This window comes from Mobula birostris, chromosome 30 (genome assembly GCF_030028105.1).
Source record: "Mobula birostris isolate sMobBir1 chromosome 30, sMobBir1.hap1, whole genome shotgun sequence".
NCBI lineage: Eukaryota > Metazoa > Chordata > Chondrichthyes > Myliobatiformes > Myliobatidae > Mobula > Mobula birostris.
Genome location: NC_092399.1, coordinates 25651493 through 25676078, shown reverse-complemented (window position 1 = coordinate 25676078; position 24586 = coordinate 25651493). Strand labels below are relative to the sequence as shown.

General features: G+C 40.9%; 1 protein-coding gene across 6 annotated transcripts in view; it reads right to left on the bottom strand.

Annotated features, from left to right (window-relative positions):
- The window catches only part of grik3 (glutamate ionotropic receptor kainate type subunit 3), a 591681-nt gene extending 567347 nt beyond the window's left edge, over positions 1 to 24334 (bottom strand). For all 6 annotated transcript variants that reach the window (XR_011883665.1, XR_011883664.1, XM_072247415.1 and 3 more), the window contains exon 1: positions 23513 to 24334. Coding sequence is in view for 4 of the 6 variants with exons in the window: in XM_072247415.1 (XP_072103516.1) it covers positions 23513 to 23597 (85 nt within the window). In the remaining 2 variants the exon portion in view is untranslated. The remainder of the gene's footprint in view (positions 1 to 23512) is intronic.
- Between the last annotated feature and the right edge of the window lie 252 nt (positions 24335 to 24586).

Below are 24586 nucleotides of genomic sequence, written 5' to 3'. Positions count from 1 at the left end.
TTGACATTACCAGGCTGCAAAGAAACATCAGGGCCATCACAGAGGCTGCTGAGTGAGCTGTGTATTAGGAGGTGTGATCCCTTGACCAACGCTGATTCAACACAAGCCAGGGCCTGAATAACCCTGGCTGGGTCACCTGGGTGAGAGCGTCTGACGTTGAAAGACCCAAGGCACCCAGTGATTGCAGGTTACATCGCTGATGTGTCCCAGCACATCCTCAGATGTAGCTCAGCTTCGCTGGTCATTCACCTTATTCTCTCCATGCTAGCCCAAAATAATTTTAAAATTAATTCTACGTCTCAGCTCTTGGTTTGTAAACACAACACGTTCTGCAGATGCTGGTAATCTTCAACAACGCACACAAAACTCCACATGGACCTGTTCAGATCCTCTTGCCCCCTAGTCTTATAGCTTTTGCTTCCTCAATTAATTTTTAATAGCGTACCAGTCTTCAAACCACTTTCAGTCTTAAAGTTTGTGATTTCCAACAAATGCTGAGTCAATGACATTTTCCTCAAGTCCCATTTAATCGTTTTCCCTCCTAACATTCTCTCTGGTTATTAACCGGGTCTAGACAAGAAGAAAACTGCAGAAGGTAATTTTTTGCACTATTAAAAGAGATTAGGATGGAGTTTAACATAGTGAGGTCCTGATATAGCAGTGATTGCAAGGACACATTTGGAATGTCCAACATACTGTTATTCCTATACACGACAAAGGAATATAGTAGCCCTGGAGACAGCACAAAGGAGTTTCATCAGATTAATTCCTGGTTTGAGAAAGTTATTCTATCAAGAGAGGCTATACTATTTGAGTCTGTATTCCTTAAAGAGTTCAGAAGTATGAGGGCTGAACTTACTCAAACATGCAAGATTCTAGGGGGTCTTGATAAGGTGCATGTTGAAGGATTTTCACTAATGGGAGAGTTACAGAAAGAAAGGAGAGAACAACAAAATAAGAGCTAGTGTTTTAAGACTGAAATGCAGGGAAATTTCTCTCAGAGGACAGAGAACCTCCAGAGTTCTCTGCCCAAGGCTGGTGATGGGTAGATCATTGGATATACTTAAGAAGAGGCATGGTAGCAAAGCACTTCATGCAATCACTTCACCGCGTCAGTAATCACCAATCAGGGTTCAACACCCACCGCTGCCTGCGAGGAGTTTGGGTGTTCCCTCCTGGACCACATGGGCTTCCTCCCACATTCCGAAGCTGTATGGTTGCAGCAAGTAAACTGCTGGCTGCCCCCAGGACAATCACCAAACTGTGTTGGTCACTGATGCATTTTGTTGTATATTTCAATGTACCCAATAAGTAAAGCCGGAGACAGATAAATATTTGAATCATTAGAACTGTGACTTGGAAGAGAAATTGAGGTCAGCATGGATCAGTCATGATTGTATTGAATAACAGGACAAGCTTTAGAGCTTGGTGACCTACTCCTCCTCCTGTGTTCTTGTGTATTTGTGTTTTAGCCTTTACTGCATTTGGAAGTATTCCTCCACTAACTCTCAGCTGTGTTACTGAGCTGAAGTCCCAATAGTTACATTAACCTGAGGAAACTAGCAGTGATGACCAAACCATACTGGTTTCAAAATCATTCTCGTTTAGGAGACAAACCGTAACAGGAAGATCAGTAATTATTTCTGACAGCAAAGTATCACACACAGACATGAAGCACATTATCGTGCAAGTCACATTATCTAAGCTAATAATGATTCTCTTTAAAACAACACACTTTCCAAGCCGGGAGGTGGTTAACACCAGTGGACCCGCTGTTATTTCAAGGAACAACTGTCATGAGAGGGTTATAACCAGCGCCCCAGTTATTAGACACACTATAACTGCTGTTGATCAGCCTCAGCAAGGGATTGGGCTCTGCAATCACAAAATTAGAGCTGAGAATTCAGTTGGTGAGCACACTTGTATCCAAGGATCCAATCCTCTGAGTGGATTGCTGCAGCTGAAAGATCCAGAGCTCTGGGAACAACTGATCCACCACAAAGAATCCAGTGTTAAAATGAAGGATTCATCTCATTGATTCATGAATCCCACATGGTCCGAAATCTGCGGCTCACAGCTGTATCCTTCATCTGTCCAAACATGAGCAAAATTGCTGAGTTCTATGGGAGAGCTGAGAGAGGTTGCCTTGAACTCAAAGCAGTTTGAATTACAGGTCATGCATGACCTGCCTTTTAATTCCCTTTACCTTCAGCTACTTTATCAATGAATTTTACCCTTTGTCAGGTCAGAAATGTACAATTGTACAATCTTCAGCTCTCTTCCAGCTCCTTAAAGAAAGAAACATCTGTTTGGTTTTGCCCACATGCAGCAAACCTGAAGCAGCAATGAAGTCTAAACTGGTGGCAAACATCATTCATTACAGCAGATGAGACTTTCTAATGGTACAAACTCGAACAGCATTACATTCATTGAATCCCCTACAGACAATATCCCAGGTATCATTAATATCTGGAAACGTAACTGGTTCAGATAAGAATCAAACTACAATAGTATTCTGCAGTGAGGGAATCGCCTCCTAATTCCTAAAACTCTTTCATCATTTATCTATCCCTTCGGATGCCACAATTGAAAAGACAACTCCAAGAACAGGCAATCCAATTACAAGCAAGAGAAAATATGCAGATGCTGGAAATCCAAGCAACAGGCAAGCTCAGCACAATCAGAGATTCCTGTGGCCGGCATTTCATCCACTAATTTCTCCTCACCACTGGCACTACTTGACAAGAGTGTGCACCAAAACAGAAAGCATTCCAACAATTCCTCCAAGACTTTTTCTAACACTAGTCAAGCCCCAGTCCTCCATCAATCAAGAAAACTCATAGCAGCTGTATGAAAATACTAGCATTTGTATGTTCCCCTCCCAGTCGCGCACCAACTTGACTTGGAAATATATTCGTACTGGGTTAAAAAGCCCCAAACAGGCCGCATTGCAAGACATGCACCAAAACAATTCAAGAAACCTACTCACCATTTTCTTGTTAAAAGCTCGTAGGGTTAAGTAATAATATTTGACCTTGTTAGTGAGGCTCGCATTCCTCAATGGAAACAAAACAATGTTTATGGTGCAGGCCTCCAGCAAGTCTCCAGCAATAGCACTCCAATTATATCAGACGCATGCGGGAAACCATTTCACTGATGTCCGTCTTACACTCCTTGAATACGCTCATTATGGGTATTTTTCCCCTTTCTTTTGCCGACTGAGCAACCCCCAAGGGAATCTGTTGACATTTGGCGCTACAATAAGACACTATCGACTAACTCAGCAAAATTTGCCCCACTCAGAGTTAAAGGGATATTTCCTGGTTTATTGACAAGGCACACCAGGAAGGTCTCTCCATGTTGGAATTAAACAGAGAGACTAACCCCTTCCCTGTGCTTGACACGTGTTCCAGCGTACGCGCCAACTTTGTCACCTTCTAAGCAAACTACAAGTTTCACACACAAAATGCTGGAGGAACTCAGCAAGCCAGGCAGCATGAAGAAGGGTCTCAGCCCAAAACGTCGACTGTGCTCTTCTCCATAGACGCTGCCTGGCCTGTTGAGTTCCTCCAGCATTTTACGTGTGTTGCTTTGGATTTCCAGCATCTTCAGACTTTCACGTGTTTTTAGAAATTTCACATTTGGTTAGAGAGCATTGTATGACACGCAAAATATAAAGTTTTCTTGCACTTTTATTACATATTCTGTGTTTTTGGAGTTAAAGGATCGGGGACCCAAATTTATATTATCTTCTTCAAAATGCATTTATTTTGCCCACTGCCGAGTAGTTTTTGAAACCTCTACATATCTCTGCTTCCGCTTACGACATTACACTTGGGGGAAAAAAAACAGTACAGTAAATTTTAGACAATCCTTCCACCAGCAGCACTCACAATGTCCTCACATGCTCGGGTTGATACAAATTCACTGGGAACTGCGGTGGACATCTATAAACATTGCTCCCTTAACGCTAACGGTGCAGTTCTTTTCTTATGCTAATCCCTCAAACTCCAAACTCACCCGCTTTGCTAAAAATGAAACCGTCCTTTCACCGCCACAGCGAAATAGCTTTTATCTGCCTTTAACCTTTGCGGAGCCAAGTGCAAACTCAATCAGCAAAGCGTTCGAATTCAAAGGAAGAGCAATTATTATGCTAATGATTTACAATAGCCTTGCTGTCTAAAACAGTCCTTTAAAGTTGCCAAAAAAAAACTGCAGCTGGCGGTGTCGGCTTCAGTTTGCACAAGGCTAAGGACATTTGTAACTGATGTGCAAATTGTCCTTCCATTTCCCAAATTACTTTACGGTACTGTTTTTATCAAAACGGTACGAATATTTACCATAATGTAACGCTTCAGATTCAAGTCTATTTTGAAAGAAACGGATCTGCCTCAGTTACACCCACCTCCCGAAATTTGAAGGGAATAATGTAAAGTAAAACGGAGAGAGAATCACACACACCAAAAACAAAATTCAGAATGGTTACAACAATCATTTGGTCAGTCCAGCCCCAACGCCTCTAAGTGAGTGTAACCCAGTAATTCCATTCTTGTCCCCGTGGCTCTACAAATGATTTCATATTAGATATTTCAAATTTAATTCGAACGTTACAACTGAAGACCCTTTGGGCGCTACAATTGAGTCTACTTCCATTTCTATCCTTGCCCATGCATTCCAGGATCAAATTTCTTCCAGTGTAAAATAAAATCCTTTCACTTTTTATTATCTTGACAGTCACTCTAATTCTTTGCCTCCTAGCTCTTGACCACCCAGCCAACAGGGCAACTATTCAGGAACAGATTTCTGAATGGATATTGAACCCACAAATCGCACCTCTCTATTTTTTGTACTATAAAATTTAATTTAACCATTATATATGAGTGTGTGTGTGTGTATACATATGATATAGACACTCATACTTACTGTAATTCACAGTTTTTATTATCATTGTACTGCTGCCGCAAAAACAACAAATTTCCCACATATGCTGGTTATATTAAACCTGTTTCTGATTTTGAATTTCTGTCTATCAGGTCCATCCATTGTCTTAATTTTTTTATTATATGTATTTATTAAATTGGTTCATTTTCCCGTTGACATCACCTGACTTGCCTGACTTATTTATTAATTGCTATTATTATTATTAGTTTTTGTGTATTTGCACGGTTTGTCTTGTTTGCACATTGGTTGTTTTTCATTGTGTGTAGTTTTTCCTTGCTGTTATCGTATTTCTTCATTCTACTGTGAATGTCTGTAAAGAAATGAATTTCAGAGTAGTATATAGTAACATATAGGTACTTTGATAATAAATTTACTTTCAACTTTTGTCGTTTTAATTACCTCTGTCAGACCCTACTATGAGCTGACACATTTAGTTGACTTAGAAACAAACCCATTTCTTTTTTGACACAGCCAGGTCAGAAGTTGTCATAGCAACCAAATATCTGAGGGAGAGGCAGCTGCCATTATATCAGAAGTTTCAAAATAATAATGCCCTACTTTTCAAAACTAAGGTCAAGAGGTCAAATAAGATGTGGACAATGGCATACTGTGCATAATTGTAAAAGAAAATGTTGGAAACACTCAGCAGCTCAGATGGTATCTATGGGAAAAGAAACAAATTTTGCATTTCAGAATGATGGTTCTTCTTCATCAATGTCAAAAAGTGGTCATTGTTTCATTACCTGCCGGATGTTTAATCTGTTCGTTGTTTTCCTTCATATTCGCAACAACTTCAGTTATTTTGATTTTCAATGTGCTGAATGAGTTGCTTTCCATGGAGATTGCTGGATTTTCAATGACATTGACATGGATGAGAGGAGTGCTCCATGTGAATGGCAGGAGAGACGCCACCAGTTTTGTGCTGCTGTCTATCACACAGCTTGCTTAGTGGAGCGTAAGTAGTGTCCCTTCAGAAGCTTCCAATTATTTATTTTTACATAATAAGGATGGAGAAGGAGAGAGTAAATGCCAGCAGGGTGAGGACAGGCATCACTGATAATCATCAATTAGCCAAGCATTTGTGGGGACCGTGATCAAATGAATGTAACAAAAAACAGATGCAGGAGTTGGCCTTTCGGGGCCTTGTGCCTATTCTGCTTTTCAATGTCATGATATTTTTACCTCAGTACTAACCCACTATTTCTTAAATCTATTTTTTTGCCAATATGACTTAATGTCTGAAAATCTATTGATCTTTGCTTTGAATTTATTTAGTCTCCACATTCCCTTGGGGTAGAAAGTTCAAAAGTTTGTTGGAGGAAGAAATTTCCCCTTGTTCTCATGAACATTGACAACCCTTTATTTTCAGACTTCAGTCTCGGGTTCTGGAATGTCCTGTCAGGGAAAACAACAGCTAGCTATAAAATTTGCAATGACTAGATAATTCGACTCTTCCTGAGATCAACAGAGTTTTAAACAATTCACCTCACAACCTGTATCTATTGTTCTCAATCACAAGAGAAACACCCTTCAAGATGAAAAGTTGCAAAGTTATCTTCCAGAATCAATAGCAATATATTTAAGACATTAAATATTGCATTATACCCATCTGTAAAAATAGTGTGGTAGTTGTACAGCACCATGCAAAAGTCTTTGGCATAGACTGTATATGTAGCAAGGGTGCCTAAGACTTTTGCTCAGTATTGTATTTGTCAACGTGGAGCGGAGAGCGAGTTTGTAAATCTGGCAGGGGCAAAGGCTGTTAGGAATGGTGAGGGTGGACTGATGCAGAATGGGTGTCGGGCAGGTGGCAGAGAAGGAGTGCTAGGTCAGGGGAAGGGTGGTGGCGTGGCTGCAGACACACCTAGCCCACAGACACCAGGCAAGATGATCTGATTCCAAATAATTGGTTTATTGATCATCACAGAATGTCTCTCTGGTGCTCCCTGCTCCCTCCCCTCTCCCTACCCATTTTCCCAACCATGATTCTGCTCTGCCTAGCCCCTTCCCACTCTCAGTCCACAATGTAAACCCATATCACCATATTTGAATCAGGTTTATCATCACTCACATAGGTCATGAAATGTGCTTCTTTTTTGCAGAAACTGTACATTGTAAAACATAAAATTACTGCAGTACAGAGCAGAAGTCTTAGGCACCCTAGCTATATATCTGTGCCTAAGACTTCTGTTCGGCACAGCTATGTGGGCCGAAGGGCCTGTATTGTGCTATAGGTTTTCTATGTTTCTAAAACTGTATTTTGTTAGGAAGAATAAAAAGAAATAAGACAACCAAATTGCAGTATTTTAAGGACAAGTTATAAACTAACATCTATGGTATTGCAGGACAACAAACAGTTAATAAAATGTTTGGTGTCCTCATATTGGAAGCTGAAGTCCAAGAGGTAGGAAGTTGTACTAATGGTTAAAGTCACCATTTATGGTCCAACTGCAGTATTGTGTTAAATTTTGGGGCAACGCACTCTGGAAAAGATACAAATAAATACCTTAAAGAGGATATAAAGATCTTCACTCTGCTAATTTCAGGACAAGAAGGTAATGTTCACAGCATAGAGCCACGGTTGTTCAGCTCAGTAGAAAGAATGAAGGAAATTTGAAGTAAGTGCATAATATTAAAAACAGAATAATAAAGAGAAATTAGTTCCACTGGTTGAAGAACAGAAATTCAAAGAGCTCCAGTTTTTGGTGATCAAAACAGGAAATGGAGAAAGCTGGAGACGAAATGTTTTTGTAAAGTGGTGGTTTGGGTTTGGAATGGACCACATAAAATAATGGATCCAGATTCTTCAAAAAGGAACAGAAAAAAAATGAGAGGTGTTTTTTTTTCTGAGAGGTAGGAGAAATAAAGGGGGATTGTTAAAAATACAATTGCTGCTTGAAAGTGCCATTGCAAATTCTAATAGATTAAATGGCTTCCTTTTCTTTTACACTATTCTATAATTCATCTCCCTCTGGAGTCAGTGAGCAGTCAGATTCTGATCCCAAAGCCTGATATTGCAAAGGTGGGGAATCAAATAGTAAAGGTCAATCATAGTAATGGGATGGTAAGTTAATTAGAAATTAGGGCATTCCAATATGAACTGCTAATGGCACGAAGATGAGTATGAGATTAAAAGCAAAATATACCTAGTCTATTCAATGGGTGGATATATCATAATCAGCAGAATTATCTCATTTTCCATTCCTAGTCCTACAATGATACACCTACTGGCATGCTCTGACTGACTTCAACACATGTGGGTAAAGGATAGGAAAAAAGCCTAACACTGATATGTTCATAATCTTAAATTTATACATGGGCACTTTCAGCGATGGGAAGTGATGGGTGTGGCTAGGAGAATATTTGAATATAATGGTCACATGATAAAAAGGATATGTCAAACCTCAATCAAATTTGGCCAACAGAGACATTCACAATGGAAAGTAGTGAACCATTGGTTTAATTTACATTCTGCTAGATTTTCAACAGACGTTAGGAGAAGATTGATTAGAGTGCAAACTAAAGGTTACTAAATTACTTCGGATAAACCAAAAGTTGTATCCAGTTACCAATTTCATGCATTGGACTTTTGACAAAATACAGAAAAGAATCATATGCACAAAACCAATGGTAATAAAGGATCAGCAATTTAATAGGGTGGAGGAGACAATGAATAAAGAAAAGAAGATGGTTTCTTATCTTCAGGATCAATAGTAGTTCAGAGTCATCTTCAGGGAAGAGATAGAAGACATGAAAAGGTTATTTCACATGAAGCAACAACTCTTTCATACTTATTTTTTTAAATATTTTAGTTTTATATTTTGTTTTATATTCAATGAATTGTCAAACTCTCATTATTTATTGCTAATTATCTATATTTGCATTTGCAGTTTGTTGTCTTCTGCACTCTGGTTGATATTTCATTGATACTGTTATAGATACTATTCTATAGATTTGCTGACTATGCCAGCAGGAAAATGAATCTCAGGGTTGTATATGGTAACATATATGTACTTATAATACATACATGTATAATATATGTACTTTATAATAATAAAACGTACTTTGATCCTTGAGTTTCCATGAAGATAGTCAGAATAATTCCGAGGTCATTTAGAGACCAGAAAGATTTCCTTATTGAGGCAGACGCTATGGAAGAGCAGGTGTACACTTTCCATCATTTACATTAAAGAAGAAGATGGCATTCAGTGCCACAGAAGAGTTACAGATTAATTTGATAGTGGAAGCAATAAAAAGAATTGTCTGTAATCAAACTAGAAATATCATCCTCATTCAGATGGGATGTATCCAAGGTTGCTAAGAAATTAAGGAGAAAAATTGCAGAGCCACTAACCTCAATCTTCCAATCTCCTCTGAATATGGTAGAGATGTCAGGGGTTTAGAGGATGTAAATTTATAATTTTCTTCAATAAATTGGGAATATTTTAGTTCTACATTTGTAGGCCAGATAGTCTAATGTCCTGAAAAGCATTAGTCTGGGCCAAAATGAAATGATGTTAAGAGCAACAAGAATTTGTGAAAAGCACGTTGTGATGCTTGTTGAGAGGAGTGCAGCTGTTCTGTGCATTTAGACTTTCAAAAGAGCTTTCATAACATACCACAGAATAGACAAGCCAGGAAAATTAAAGCTCATGAATCAAGGGCGGAGGCTACATGAATATAAAATTGACTTCGCCATTCACAGCCAAATTTCATGATGAATGTCTGATTCACAAAAGTTAGAAGGATAATAACAAATCTTAGAAAAAAATCAAAAGACTAGCAAAATTTACCATTGTATAGCAGATAAAATTTAGAAAGGAAAATTGTGGTGATTTATATCTATCATGAGAAGAATAAGAAGAAGCAACATAAACTACAAGGTATAGTTTTAAGGAGTTAACAGAAATAGGGGATGGGATCTATGGATTGGCACATGTCTTTGAATCAATAGGACAGGTTGAGAAATAGTTATAAACATAATCCTTTGTTTTGGCATTGGTATTAAGTACAGAAGCAAGCCTAGATGGGATAGCAGAAAATGAATCTTTAGTGACATGTTGCACTCCATGGTTTTGTATGCTTGAGGTATGTTGTCAAGCAACTGCACATAGTTTGGTGCTCTGTAGTTGCCAAGAAAATTTTCAACAACATCCTTGAATGCCTTCCATGTGATTTTCTCCGGTCCCACTAGAAGTTCTTCAAATTGTCAGTGAAAACAATTCATTGTTGACCTGTTTGATTTGAGGACCAAAAAAATGCCTTACTTGGCACCTTGGCATCAGTTATTATGACTCAAATTATGAACTGAAATGACAAATACAGGTGATTTCAAAAAATCGGGTGTGTGATAGGGAAATTTCATGACGACTTTCACGATCAGTTGCTCAAAATCCATAAGATACACCCAAAAGTATTCAGGAAGCAAAATATTTGTTGTCTAGTGTTAACTTATCTAAGAAGTTGCATCTCAACAAAGATGGACATCAGTGATTAAATTCATCATGTTTTAATCTGCCAACGTAGCCTTTGGTTTATTAAGCTAAGTTATGCTTGAAGATCAAGACTTCAAATCCATGTCAATCAGAGGGCAGTGATCTCTGTCCTTCCTAAGCTTCTGATATCTCAAGCAACTGGAAAAAAACCAGAAAGGTTGCCTCTATAAAACTCTGCAAAATCAATGAATGAATCAGCAAACCAACATCAGTGACCTCTCCAACATCTCCAGCATTGAGGGCCTAGATGCACTCAGTCAATTCTTTTGAGAAGGTCAGATTGTTCCCGTGCATAAGCAAGGTCATGGAATCAAATACTCTACTGTGAGCTCAGTCATAGGAAGTGCTGACCAAAGAAACAGTGAAAACGATTCAAAGATGATCTCAAGTCCTATCCCCACTGATTCCTGAGACCTTCTGGCCCAAAGTGCTCAAAGTGAAGAAGAAACATTCAGAAAGTTACTGAAAATCATAAATCCATGTAACAGGATCACACAGGTGTCATGCATAAATAGCAGAAGGAGGACACACACCTCACCAACTACCCACCGACCTGCTCCACCTGTGAAAGAGTCAATGGTTCTTGCATTGGCCTCATCAATAACTTCAGAACCCACAAACTAGAATGAAAACAAAGGACTGCCTAAGATGAAGAAATAATCCTAGAGACAGTTTTCATAATTTTGCTCATGCAAACAAATTCTCTTGCAATTAAGGCCAATGTACCACTTGTCTTCTTAACTGCCTGTTAAGTTTCATTAAGTTTGGTAAAAGGGCTCCAATTCCTCTAATCACCAGAACCTTTTCAATGATGCATTCCTTAAATATTACAGTACCTATTTTCCATTGCCATGCCCTTGCCATTTCCTTAGTCTATCTATTTCCTCTTGATACCTCTCAGCATCCTCCTCACACTCACACTGCAACTTTGCTTATATCATTACACTGTAATATATTGATATGGTTCCTCAACAGATTGTCAACATAGGTTGTGAATTGCTCAGACCCCCAAAACGATCCTTGTTGCACCCCACTAGCCAGGGCTTTCCAATCCCAAAAAGTAAACATTAATTCCATAACTCTGTTTCTGTCCATTAGGTTACAGTCCACACACACACACACATGTGTATCTATATATATATATATATATATATATATATATATATATATTACCCAATCCCATCTGTTATAATTTTAATAACTGAAGGGGATATCTTATTGAAAGCTTTCTGAACAATATAGACACAGTGGCCACCTTATTAAGTACAGCTGTACACCTGAGTGTTAATGAAAGCATCAGCCAATCAAATGGCAGCAACGTGATGCATAAAAACATGTCGATATCATCAAGAGATTCAGATGTTGTTAAGATCAATCATCAGAATGGGAAAGAAATGTGATCTAAGTAACTTGAGCCGTGAAATGTTTGTTGGTGCGAGATGGTGTGGTTTGAGTATCTGAGAAACTGCTCATCTCCGAGGGTTTTCACCCACAACAGTCTCTAGAGTTTACAGAGAATGGTGCAAGAAACAAAAAAGACATCCAGTGAGTAGCAAAAATGCTCAGTTAATGAGCGAGGTCAGAGGAGAATGGCCAGACTGGTTCAGACTCACAGGAAAGCCACAGGAACACATATAACCTCGCATCACAAGATGTTGAACCATGAAGTGGATGGACTACAGCAGCAGAAGACTACAAGCATACACTCAATGGTCACTTTATTAGGTACAGGAGATATCAATTAAAGTGGCCACTGAGGATATCACACCCACTCACCTCCCAGGTACTTTAATCAATTCTACTCTAGTTACACCAAGAAAAATCACAGATTTGTCAAAGGTGATTTCTGTTTTGTTCATCCATGCTGATTGTCTCCAAACCCATTATCATTTCCAAGTGTTCTGTTACCACTTCCTTAAGATAGTAGATAGGTACTTTATTGATTCCAAAGGATTTTGCAGTGTCACAGTAGCATAACAAGTGCGCAGATATACAAATATTAGAAGAGAGGTAAGAAAGAATTAAAAAAAAGTTACTTCAATCATTCTAACGGGGGGGATCATCACTTCCCCAGCTATAAGTTGACTCATTATAGAGACTAATGGCCAAGGGAAAGAATGACCTCATACAGCACTCTTTGGAGTAGCGCAGTTGTCTCAGTCTATTGCTGAAACAATAAATTCCAGCATTTAATTTATCAGATATTGAGCTAATCGGTCTTTAGTTCCCCACTTATTTTCTTTAAGTAGTGGTAATATCTTACAATCTGTAGAAAACATTCTAGAAATTATGCAGACTGTTTAGACTCTACCAGAATCGTATGAATGTTGAAAGACCTATGATAGAAATTTGGGATTGTTGTCCTTAGAACTGTAAAAGTCAGGAAAATTGAAAGAAATACTCAAAATCATGAACTTTCCACATGGAGCAAATAAGAAGAAAATGTTTCCAATTGAAAAAGTGTTGGTATTAAGAGTTCATAGATTTAAGGTTATTGTCAGAAACTAATCAAGACATGAGGGGGAAACATGCAGTGAGATAAAATCAAAAAAATACATTGATGCTGCGGCAGAAGGAGATTCTATATGAAATGAAATTAAAGTGAGGGACAGAGAAGTGTGATTAATTGAGTTATCCAACAAGTCATCAAAGGTACAAAATGAACCTGAAGTTCTCCTTCAACCCTTCCATGCTAGCTGTGATTTTTGCTTCAGGAAACTAAGTGAAGTCATAAACCTATTCATGTGGACTGGCCTTGTATGTATATAAGCGATAGCCTAATTCAGTTAAAGGGACTCTTCTGCCAAGTCCAGAATCTAAATTTAATAAAACAACTTTATTACTCTTAATAAGCTCTTCAAATATTTTCTGCTAACATTTTTATATAGTCGTAACTCGATCTCTTGGTTACTAATTACCAGGAGAACTAATTACTCTGAGGCTAAATTGTCTAGTAGGCTGAAAATCCCTTTGGGTTTTTGAGATTTCATTGCTAATTAAATACAAGATGGATGAAAGGTCATTTTTTCAGCAGTTCGCCTTTTTGTTAACTAGAAGTCCTCTGCAACTTTTCTTCACAAAAGGATGTCTGTGCTTGAAGTACTTCTGGTGGTGGCTTGAAGATATAGCATTGAAATATTTCCCCTTGTGTCACTTTTCTTACATTCAAAAGTAAATGTCATCTTCTACTATGTGGATGCACACCCTTTCCATCATCCTTGTGCTCACTCTTAATGGCTCCGTCAACCTAGATTAGTCCTGACGAAGGGTCTCGGCCTGAAACGTCGACTGCACCTCTTCCTACAGATGCTGCCTGGCCTGCTGCGTTTACCAGCAACTTTGATGTGTGTTGCTTGAATTTCCAGCATCTGCAGAATTCCTGTTGTTTGCAATCTCTGTTCACTTTAGCAGCTCTGTAAGAAGTTAATGCCCACTAGGCGGCGCAGCCCACAGTCTCGTCACACTCTGGTGTCACACAATTACACGCATTTATTACATGCGACATCCCTCCTGCAAGTTTTTGGGTGACAATTAGGCATTACTGCATGCTCTTTTACTAATTAAACTGCTCGTGTGCATCACTCTTCTTTAACCTTCCGGGTGCCCTGCACCACTTGCCTTACCCCTTCTTCACCTTATCTAAAAATAATTATACTACACTTATTAACATAAATCGCAATTTCATGACACGCACACCCCAAAATTATCAGGGGCTATCATGCTTCTCAGAGTCAACTCTTTGCGTAGCATTCTTTCAGTGTTCCATTCAACTCTGTGTATAACCTTTTCAATTTCTAACTGTTCTGTTCCTATCTTCAGAAATAAGTGGTTACTGTACACCTCATTACACACTCCACTTGCCAATAAATCATGGGAATATTCCAAACTATTCTTTTTCTATTTGGAATTGACAGCTACACAAGAGCAACTGGGCGAATGGGGCCATACCTTTCCCCTTTCCAACTCTGCATCAAATGATCTGATTGAAACAACATCATCAATCAAGTGATGAACCATTTAAATCTAGAAGCAGAGCTTGAACCAATCAAATAACAGGGATTGGGTTGTGAAAAGTAGATCATATATGTTTTTCCTGACAACCAGTACAATTGTTATAGAAACAGACTGCACTTTCGCTCAGTGACCACTTTATTAGGTACACCTGTACACATCTGTGTTAATGCAAATATCTAATCAGCTAGTCATGTAGCAGCAATTCAATGCATAAAAGCATGCAAACGTCATCAAGAGGTTCAGATCAAACGTCATACTGGAGAAGAAATGTGATCTAAGGAACTTTAACCATGAAGTGATTGTTGGCGCCAGATGGGGTGGTTTGAGCATCTCAGAAACTGCTCATCTCCTGAGATGTTCATGTACAACAGTCTATGGATTTCTGGGGAACGATGTGCAAGACAAAAAAAAAATCATTGAATGAGCCGCAGTTTTGTGGGTGAAAACACCTGGTTAATGAAAGGTCAGAAGAGAATGTCCAAGCAACACACATCAAAGTTGCTGGTAAACACAGCAGGCCAGGCAACATCTCTAGGAAGAGGTACAGTCGACGTTTCGGGCCAAGACCCTTTGTCAGGACTAAGGGTCTTGGCCCGAAGGGTCTCAGCCTGAAATGTCGACTGTACCTCTTCCTGGAGATGCTGCCTGGTCTGCTGTGTTCACCAGCAACTTTGATGTGTGTTGCTTGAATTTCCAGCATCTGCAGAATTCCTCGTGATAAAGAGAATGTCCAGACTGGTTCAACCTGACAGGAAGGTGACAGTAACTCAAATAATCATGCATTACAATAGCAGCGTGCAGAAGAGCATCTCTAAACACACAACTTGTCAAGCTCGCTAATCCCAGAAGATGACCAATGGCGACATCTTGCTGACAGCTTACAAAACTACTGGATACTCTTCTTCTTCTAAATATACTTCTTCTGACATGCAGTCAAGTGCAGTGTGTACTTTCATTTTTAAGAATGCATTTTTCAACAGACTGAATGATCTGGTGCTTCTACGATCTCCTGGGGGATTTGACCTGGAGTGCAGCCTTGGCCATCACGGGGGGTGTATGCTGCATAAATTCCTAATTGTGGAACATGAATCCGTGGACCACTCCATTGCTCTATGCTGATTATAGCATCGAGTAAGATTACAATTAACGAGAGCAGAAAGCAAATGGGTATTCAGTGCTATTTGCCTGTGTTTGTCCGGTCTCCCTTGTGCTGCTGCCAGCAAAAAATGCAGAAGTCTTGGCTCCAATGCCACAAGGTTCGATCATGTCTGCGGCTTGCAGCACATGGCTTGTTGCTATGGACTCACTTTTGGCTGTGGTTTGAGGTTTAATGTCCTCAGTGCAGAACATGCTTTACTATTTGTGCGATTTAGTCAAGGAGCTTTGGCGTGGAACTGAATTGTGACTGTGGCCTGCAGACATCATCACAGTGCTGAACTGACTGACTCAGTGGCTGTGGTCACAGCATTTGGCTCCTGGACTGACTTCACTTGCCTTGGCAAATTATGTCTGTGGACTCACTTTTAGGGGCGCTGCCGTTTGATGTTCATTGTTCTCTGTGTTACAGGTTTGCTTTTTGTTATTTGCATGATCTGTTCTTTTTTCACATGGTTGATGTTCTTGTTGTGTGGGGTTTTTCTTTAAACGGGTTCTACCATGTTTCTTTGTTTTGTGGCTGCCTGCAACAAGACGAATCTCAAGGTTGTATACTATATACATACTTTTATCATGTACTTTGAACATTGTGTTGGATGGGCTACAGCAGTAAAAGAATCAGAATCTGGTTTAATATCAATGGCATATTTCATGAAATTTGCTGTTATTTTGCAGCAGCAGTACATTGCAATACCAATAATAACTATAAATTACATTGAGTATATGTATAAAAATAAAGAAATGGTGCAAAAAGAGAGTGTTCATGGATTCATCATCGATTCAGAAACCCGATGGCAGAAAGGAAGGAGCTGTTCTAAAAACAAGGAGCATGTGTCTTGAAGCTCCTGTACTTCATTGATGCTAGCAATGAGAAGAAGGCATGTCTTGGGTGATGGGGGTGGGGAAGGCTATTAATGAAGGATGCTGCCTTTTTGAGGCACTGTGATTTGACGGTGTCCTGGATGCTGGGGAGGCTAGTGCCCATATTCTGCAGCTTTTTCTGATCCTGTGCAGTGGCCCCTCGATGCAAAGAGTGAGAATCCTTGCCACTGTGTATCTGTACAAATTTGACAGCGTCTTTGGTGACATACAAATTCTCCTCAATCTGATAATAAAATATAGCTGTTGTTGTGCCTTCTGAGTAATTGCACCGATATGTTGGGTCCAGGATAGATCGTCAGAGATGTTGGCACCCAGGAATTTGAAACTGCTGATCCCTGGATGAGGACTGCTGTGTGTTCCCTCGACTTCTTCCTGAATCCATAGTGAATTCCTTTATCACTGGGTACAGGAGTGGACCACACCGAGTTCAACTCCTGTACCCCATAAAGTGCCCACTGATCGTAGATTAGTTTAGAACTGTGCTGGAGGATATCGGACTGGAGGTGTGCAGTTCTACTTGCATTTACTCAAATATAAATTCCTGTGGTAGAGCTTTCAAGTGAAATCGATAGACATGTATCCTTCCCTCGTTGTATGCTCACAGGTCCGACGCGGGGATAAGGCACAGAAAGGTTTTATTTTATATGTTCACGTGTTTGCACATTCCCTCGCGAGTCCATCACCGTTAGAAGATACGACAAAGCAGCCAGTTAATAGAACACTAGCAACTAATGGGCCACCAGGCATCGAATCAATGGAAGAGTACTAACTTTATATGAAAACATTTGCCTTGTGGAAGTTAACAGCGGGAGTACTAGGGAAGTCATTTGTCATTGAATAAGTGCCGGATAATCCATTAGAAGTCACTCCACTCGTTTACGAAATAGAGAGCTTTGGTACAATTCCATCACTTAATATTCTGGTCGAACTCCAACTAACCGGCGCAACTTTGAATATATTTAACTGTTGCATTATTGCAATGGAATTGACGTAATCTTGTCGATTTGGATACTTTTGATCCAGTAATGCGCCGAAGGCCCCCCTCTGCATACTCACATCCAGTTTCACGCCAGACGACGAGGGATTTAAAAGGGTAGCTGTCCGACTGGGGCTAGTTCTACTCTCCAAGCGGCTTTCTCCACCCTCCTCTTCTCGGTCCTCTCACTTCCCACCTGTGACTCAATGCTGAATTAATTTTGGCCCCGGGTTTCCAACTGAGATAAAATGCGGAAAATACTAGCAAAACGCAGTAAACGGAGCTAAGTGGCGGAGGAGAGGGCGATGATCATGGTCAACAAAGGGGGAAAAAAATCGAAACACTGGACAAAACTGTATGAACCAATTTAATTTTGCGAATTTTTTTTTTACAAGTTTCCCAGTTCAATGTTAATTTTTGTTTCCTGACAACACAAGGAATATGTTTCGGGTGTCTGTGGACGTGATGGATGAGGATCCGCACGTGATCCTCATCCATCTCCCAACAGATCCAGCATTTTGGAATTAACTAGAGCGTGCGTAAGTTGATCGGAAACAGAATCGTCGGTACGCCATCAGGCACACACGGGGCTGCTCAAGAATATACGGTGCAAATAACTAGCCTGGTGTAGGCAGAGGGACATTAAATAAAGGTCCGAGTGTTGCTAGCGCGTGTTTTAATTGCTATCAAAAGCATGGAGACCTACAATTTAATGAGGCACTGGAGTCGTGAAACAGAACAAAAACCCTTGTTTGAAAACTTGAATGCCAGAACGTTCTGTGCTTCGATAATTACCTTTCAGTGTGCGTGAATAGACTGGCGTGGAGGGAGGATTAATCTGCATCTCTCCAACAGTGGCTACAAATACGGCAAAACCAATTGATTCTTTCTCCTCTAAATATTTGTCAACTTTCCTTGGTATAGCCACACGCCTCCTTTCTCCCATGTTATCAAGAGGCGACGTTTCGGGTCAAAAGTCCAGACCTAAGTTAAGGGACTCGACCCGAAAAGTTGACTATTTCCTCCTACAGAAACTGCCCGACGTACTGAGCGTCTGCAGCAGTTTGCCTGTGTTTTGCTGCAGAGTCCAGCATCGGGTGTCTCCTGTGTCCTCGCCTTCAACAAATACTGCGAACTGAATAACTTCAATTTTGAAGTATTGAACTGAAACCTATGAATATTAATAAATAAATTCAACCGAGGCGAAGAATGCAACCAATACATTTTTTTACAATTTTCTTTTGCACTGGCAAAAAGCGGAATGGCCACGGGATGCTTCTGAGCTGGGAGTCCCCAAACTCCAGGAGCCAAAGCCAAACTGGTCATGATTCAATTATTAATATTGGCATTGATTCTGATTGGCGGTAATCCCTTTCGTAAACTATCAGACTCCGAACGCCTGGCAACACCCCCACCTTTTCCTAAAACATTCACTTCCCTGAATACCAATTGGGAAGAGAATCCGGTTATCCCCCCCCCCCCACACACACACACACACAACACCCGCCCCGACCGTCGAGATGTAGCTTCCCGAATCCCTTAATCTGCGGCCCGACACTGACTGGAAAGACGGTTTGCACATGCTGCCCCTCACGAATGTTTCTGAAACAGAAAGAGATCGGTGGCGTTTGAAAGTCGAGGAGAGAATGGGCCGAGCTGAAGGCAATGAACAGAACAGTGGAGACGGGCAGAGCAGGACCGTCCATTGTGGGGGGGCGGGGGGGGGAATGTGAGAGGCGGAGGTGGATAAACATAAACAAACGCAGATTTATCTTTCTGTAATCAATAATACTTTAAGATGGATATGAACCATCCATCTGCCTCCGTAGCAGACGGAGTATTTAAAACCAATTTCTTTGCAAATATGTAAAACGTGGAAATGTGTAATTAAAAGTGTGATTTTAAGAATCGAACAGTTTTTGCAGTATCTTGAGGGGAAAGGCTGGAAACAGAACTGAAATCGCCCTGCGAGTATTTGGGGTTTGGGAATACCATTTGCATTATCTTGGCATCTATACAACAGTCTGCGCCAGTTCAGCACCAGTCTCCATACTCTGGAGAAGAGTGACTGTGAGGATTAACACTCACGATGTGGGATGGGACGTGGGCGGGGATTTTGGCCTTTAGACCAAATTCATTTTGGCTCCCACTGATCCGATCGAATTCCACAGCTAATCATCCACCCAAGACTTTCTTTCTCTAATGTGTTAATAGTTTGCTCTGGGCTACTAGCCAAGGTAATGGCGGGGACATCGTTTGGGATTCGCTATGTCTACGTGAACTGAGCAGGCCGATGATATATTACTTAACCAACTGATCGATTAGACCCAGGTGGACGCGTGGCTAATTGATTGCTCAATAAATCATTGTCCAACCTTGACTTGCTCAATTGAAAAGTTAGATATCGTAAATCTGCCCCGAGCCTGAACGAAACCGCTTACAGAATGGAATTCCCTGATGTGTACGGCTGGGGAGATACAATACACTGGCCGTTCTGTTCCATGTTCCTTGGCCAGAATACCCGCTGCATACTGCTCCTGTTAAATTCGCAACTACAATAAAAAGGCGCAAGGCAAGCGAGATCGAGGGGTCCACTTCTGTTTTTATCCATAGATTTTGAAGGATTAGTCCTGTAACCTGGCACAAGTTCTGCTTTTGAGATATCAGAAGGGATAACTCCTCCGAACTCATCCATGCTACTTTAGATCCAGCATTAAAAGTGTTATTCCCCCTGCCCCTTGAAATAAAGTTGACTCTCACATTGAATAGAAAACCACACAGCCCTGCCGTATTCACGCTGTACAATGAGGTTATTCTGTCTACGATTGTCTACCTCTGAAAACCGTTTAAGTTCTCCAAGTGTTTTTTTCCCCCCCCAAGTTGCTCGGGTAATTCCAATATGTGAACTTCTCCAGAAGATTGTGAACGGCGCAGATAGACAGGTTAGAGGAAAAGTTTCCGCCTTGAGGTGCCTATAATCAGAAGGCAGAGTTCTAAAGTAGACAATTTAAAGGGGATTTGAGGAAGATTTTTTTTTGTTTACACCTAAACTGTATTCAATCTGGAATCCCTTCCTGAGGGTGGATGGGGAGTGGGAAGCGGGTACTCACAGTAAGTATGCATATGAACACCTGGAATACCATGAGATGTAAACCGAGTGCTTAAACAATGGGTAAATTCAGATAGGTGCCAGACGGCTGGAATGGATATCGGCTATAAGGAAACGTTCTTCAAAAGTTGTAACCCCGAAAATAACCGTCAATGTTTCCTTTAACTGGACATAGTTAGTTAAAACTCCTTTCCTCGAGGCAGGCACCACTCTTCCATTCAGTTTTATTTTATAGCTTCAGTGGGACCAAATGCTCTCTGTTGTGCGAGGAACATGAGTGGAAGAGCCAAGTGCCAATGAAGGGTCTCGGCCGGAAACATCGACTGTTCATTCATTTCCAGGGAATGATGCTGCCTGACCTGCTGAGTTCCTCAAGCGTTTCGAGTGTGTTGCACAAGAGGAAAATGCCCGTTGAGGAATGACGTTCATGTATCTTCGGCCTTAATAAGATGATAATGCCGAAATCTCTCTGGATAGGCTAAGGTTCGAGCTGGAGTGAATGGAAAGTACATGGCTTGAGCTTCCCTCTCCCCTACATGTTGTCGGGACTGTGGGCGGCATAAACACTGAAGAATTCGCAGCCAATGCTCTTCACTGTGCCTGCACTCTGTCTTACAATGAAGTGAATTTTTAAAAAATCGCCAGAATGATCGGACTGTGAACTACTTAGAGTTATTCACCCTGTATGTGGTACTGAGTTACACGTTAACTATTATATATTGCTTGGCTTACATTTTAGATTGTGGATGAGGTCCAATTGGGCCGAGGCAACTCATTCACTCCCGATTTATGAGAATAAATATGAGAATCATGTTTATTATCACTGACACACGTCTTGTGAAATTTGTTGTTTTGATGCAATATATTTAAATTACTATAAGTTACAATAATATAAAAATCAATCGGTAGTGCAAAAAGAGAGAGCAAGATAGTACGGTAGTGTCCATGCGTTCAAGGACCGTTTAGGATTCAGATGGCGGAGGGGAAGAAGCTGTCCCTGAAATGTTGAGTGACTAGGTTCTTGTACCTCTTTCCTGATGCTAGTAATGAGAAGAGGACATGTCCTGGTCCTGCATACAGCAGTGCAAAATACACCAAAGTGAAAATTGAAACAACAATCACTTTTACTACAGACTGATTGCTTGTGTTTTAGAGGGTGGTTATATTTCAGTCAACCCGATGACCTTAAAGACTGCACCTCTAGCCTTCCTTTCATCGAGGATGGCTAGATTGTGCGCCACCGCCTTCATTTCTTAAATCTTATTACAGGCACCCTAAGAATGAAAAGGAATCCGTGAAACGTAGGATATATTTCAGCGACCTGCCACGCCGCAAGTTCCTGCATTTAGAATTGCTCCTTCCGTCCCGCTGTTCACAACAGCTCCCTTGACGTCTTGGTCTTATTGATTGTAGACAACTGCTCGGAACGACGGTTTAAACTATGAAACGGAGTTCTTCCAGGTATGTGTACATACAGCTGTCATCAAGTGCGCATGATTTAATCTGTGGGCTATGAATGGAGTAGTCTTAATTGAACAGCAAAGGCAATACTACTGGCTGTCCCCACTTATGAAGAGCTGTACAATTCCAGTGTGAATGTTGAGTGGTTTAGAGCTTTCTGCTTATCTGCTTGGCGGTCCAAGATAATGGTAAACCACTTGTCTGAAGCTGTTTGCCAACAGTCAGAAACGTATTGATTTGCACTGAGTTGTCTGATAGAGCGGAACAAAGTTCGGATCGCCTCTTCACTCTCAGATAGACAGTTCCCTCTTCAACGGTCCTCTTCCTCGGTCCTCTTCCTTTCCGATAAAGCTCGAGCGTAAGCCGCCACGAACAGCTGATGCGAATTTGAGGGACATCAGCCAACAAGTCACCGTGAGAGATCGCAGCACAGGAATACAGCAAGAGACGGGACCAGCATTGTGGTGACATATTCACCACCCTGTCATGCTCTCGGTGCAAGTGTCTGTCTAAGCTTGACACACACGAAACCTAGATAGATAGCACTGCTTTCTCCATTCTACTGCTCCCTGTCCATCTATCATCTTGTCCGTCTCTGTATTTTAGGCTTTATCTTCTGGTTACTCCCATTTCTAATCCCGGCGCCGCTGTTTCTAGAATTTACTGTATCATTAGAACTATTAGTATAAATGTTCCCTGTTCATATCCCCCATATCGCTTGAAAAGCAGTCTCTGTTTCTCCTATTAACTTGCATATGTACAATTTACATTCACTAATTTGCAGTTGGGGGGGGGAGGATGTCTTTTAATTTGCTGCCTAAATCAGAGTTCTTGTCCCCTGGGTCATTATTGGTGTACATACACTACGCGATAACCTGGTTATTTTAGGGGTAAATCATATCGAACAACTTTAAACGCCGTCACTTCTACTTAGCAATTAAATCCTTATATAACACATTATAATGGAGCCCGCCGTATGGCTGTTACCATAATTGGACCCAGAGTTCAGCTCAGAAGCTAAAAAAGCGAGGTATCGCCTTCATCTGTTGACTAACTCAGCGTTGACACTAAACTTCTTTACAGAATGATTCGTTTCCATGCCGTTTAAAATCATCCATTTACCTTAGCTAAATATAATTACATCGACTATGATCCATCTTCAAATATTTGTCTTTAGCTCTGTGTATTTGAAGATAGTGCGGAACAACCAAACAACCAAAGGCGGACAGATCGAGTCCATTCCTAACAGTTAACAATTTTGTTAAGTTGACGTATGCATTAACTTGCCAAATACTACCCCCCCCCCCATTGCCACCACACCCCTTACTATCACCCCTGTTCATTCACTGCTCCCCAGGCTAAATGTTAACGGCAAAAATGACCCTCAAGAGATCTCCTCCCAATTTCACTCAACCCGACCCAGGAATATAACAGTAACTCAAAATAAAACAGAGTTTAAATGTCGAAAGAGATCCTTACCAATTCGAATAACATGAGGCATCCCATGAGAATATCGTATCCAAAACAAGTAAAAAATAAGTCCCGTCCTGTATTCCAAAATCATACTCAAAAGGAGACCGCCAGCGATTTCTCGTGGTCACAAGTCTGATGGAGTGTGTTCAACGCAAGATTCCACCGGACGAAGGTTTTGTTCGCCGCTCCCACTGTCCAGCCACACGGCGCAGGCTGGATTTTGGGGTTAAAACTCTTTAGTGTCTGGAGTGAGCGGAGGCTTCCCGGAGCAGCGCAGAAATCTCAACATGATCTTCACGTCTCACATCGACTTACTCCAATAAAGCGGAGAGGAGGAGAGACACAACTCTGCAAGGGATCGTGGGAGCTGAGCGTTCAGACAGAAAGTATCTAGCTCCAAACCAATCCAAACAACAATTCACTTCAAAATGAACAGCGGACACACAGACAGGTGGGGAGGGGTTGGAAACGGCTGCAGGGCTAAGTTAAAAAGCAAACAGGGAGGATATACAGCGAGGCAAAACAATCTGCTAGGAAACGCGACTGGTGATTATAACATTGACCGTGAAACAAGTGGGTTAAGTATGTGCCTTATTAGCTGTTCCTTTTACCTATCGTCACTGTGCATTTAATACCGTGCTTTCAAATGTCATTGCTATTTTTTTCTTCCTCCCGGAGGCTTCTTGCTTCTGAGCGTTTTGTCCTTTTATCTTTCCCGAAACTTCTACGACCCGAACCCGGCCGTAATCAGAATATCTTCCTCTCCATCTCCGTTATGAACTTGTCTGTTTGTCGTGGCGCTTCACCTGGAATATTCATGAGCCTCACAACTTGTGCCCGGGAAAAGAATGTTACCGAAACAGTCCAAGCGATCTTTATTTCCCCGCCCATCGACCAAACCATCTCCACGCCCCCCACCCCACCCACACTAACAAGGGCAGGTTTGAAAATAAACATTTGATCAGATGCGCTGGTAATGCAGACAGAATTAAAATGCTATATGTTTTTTATTTGAATTCCCGCTCAGGATACGTGTGTCTGCTTTAGTGATTTAAAGTGCATGGCACCTGAGTCAAAGCA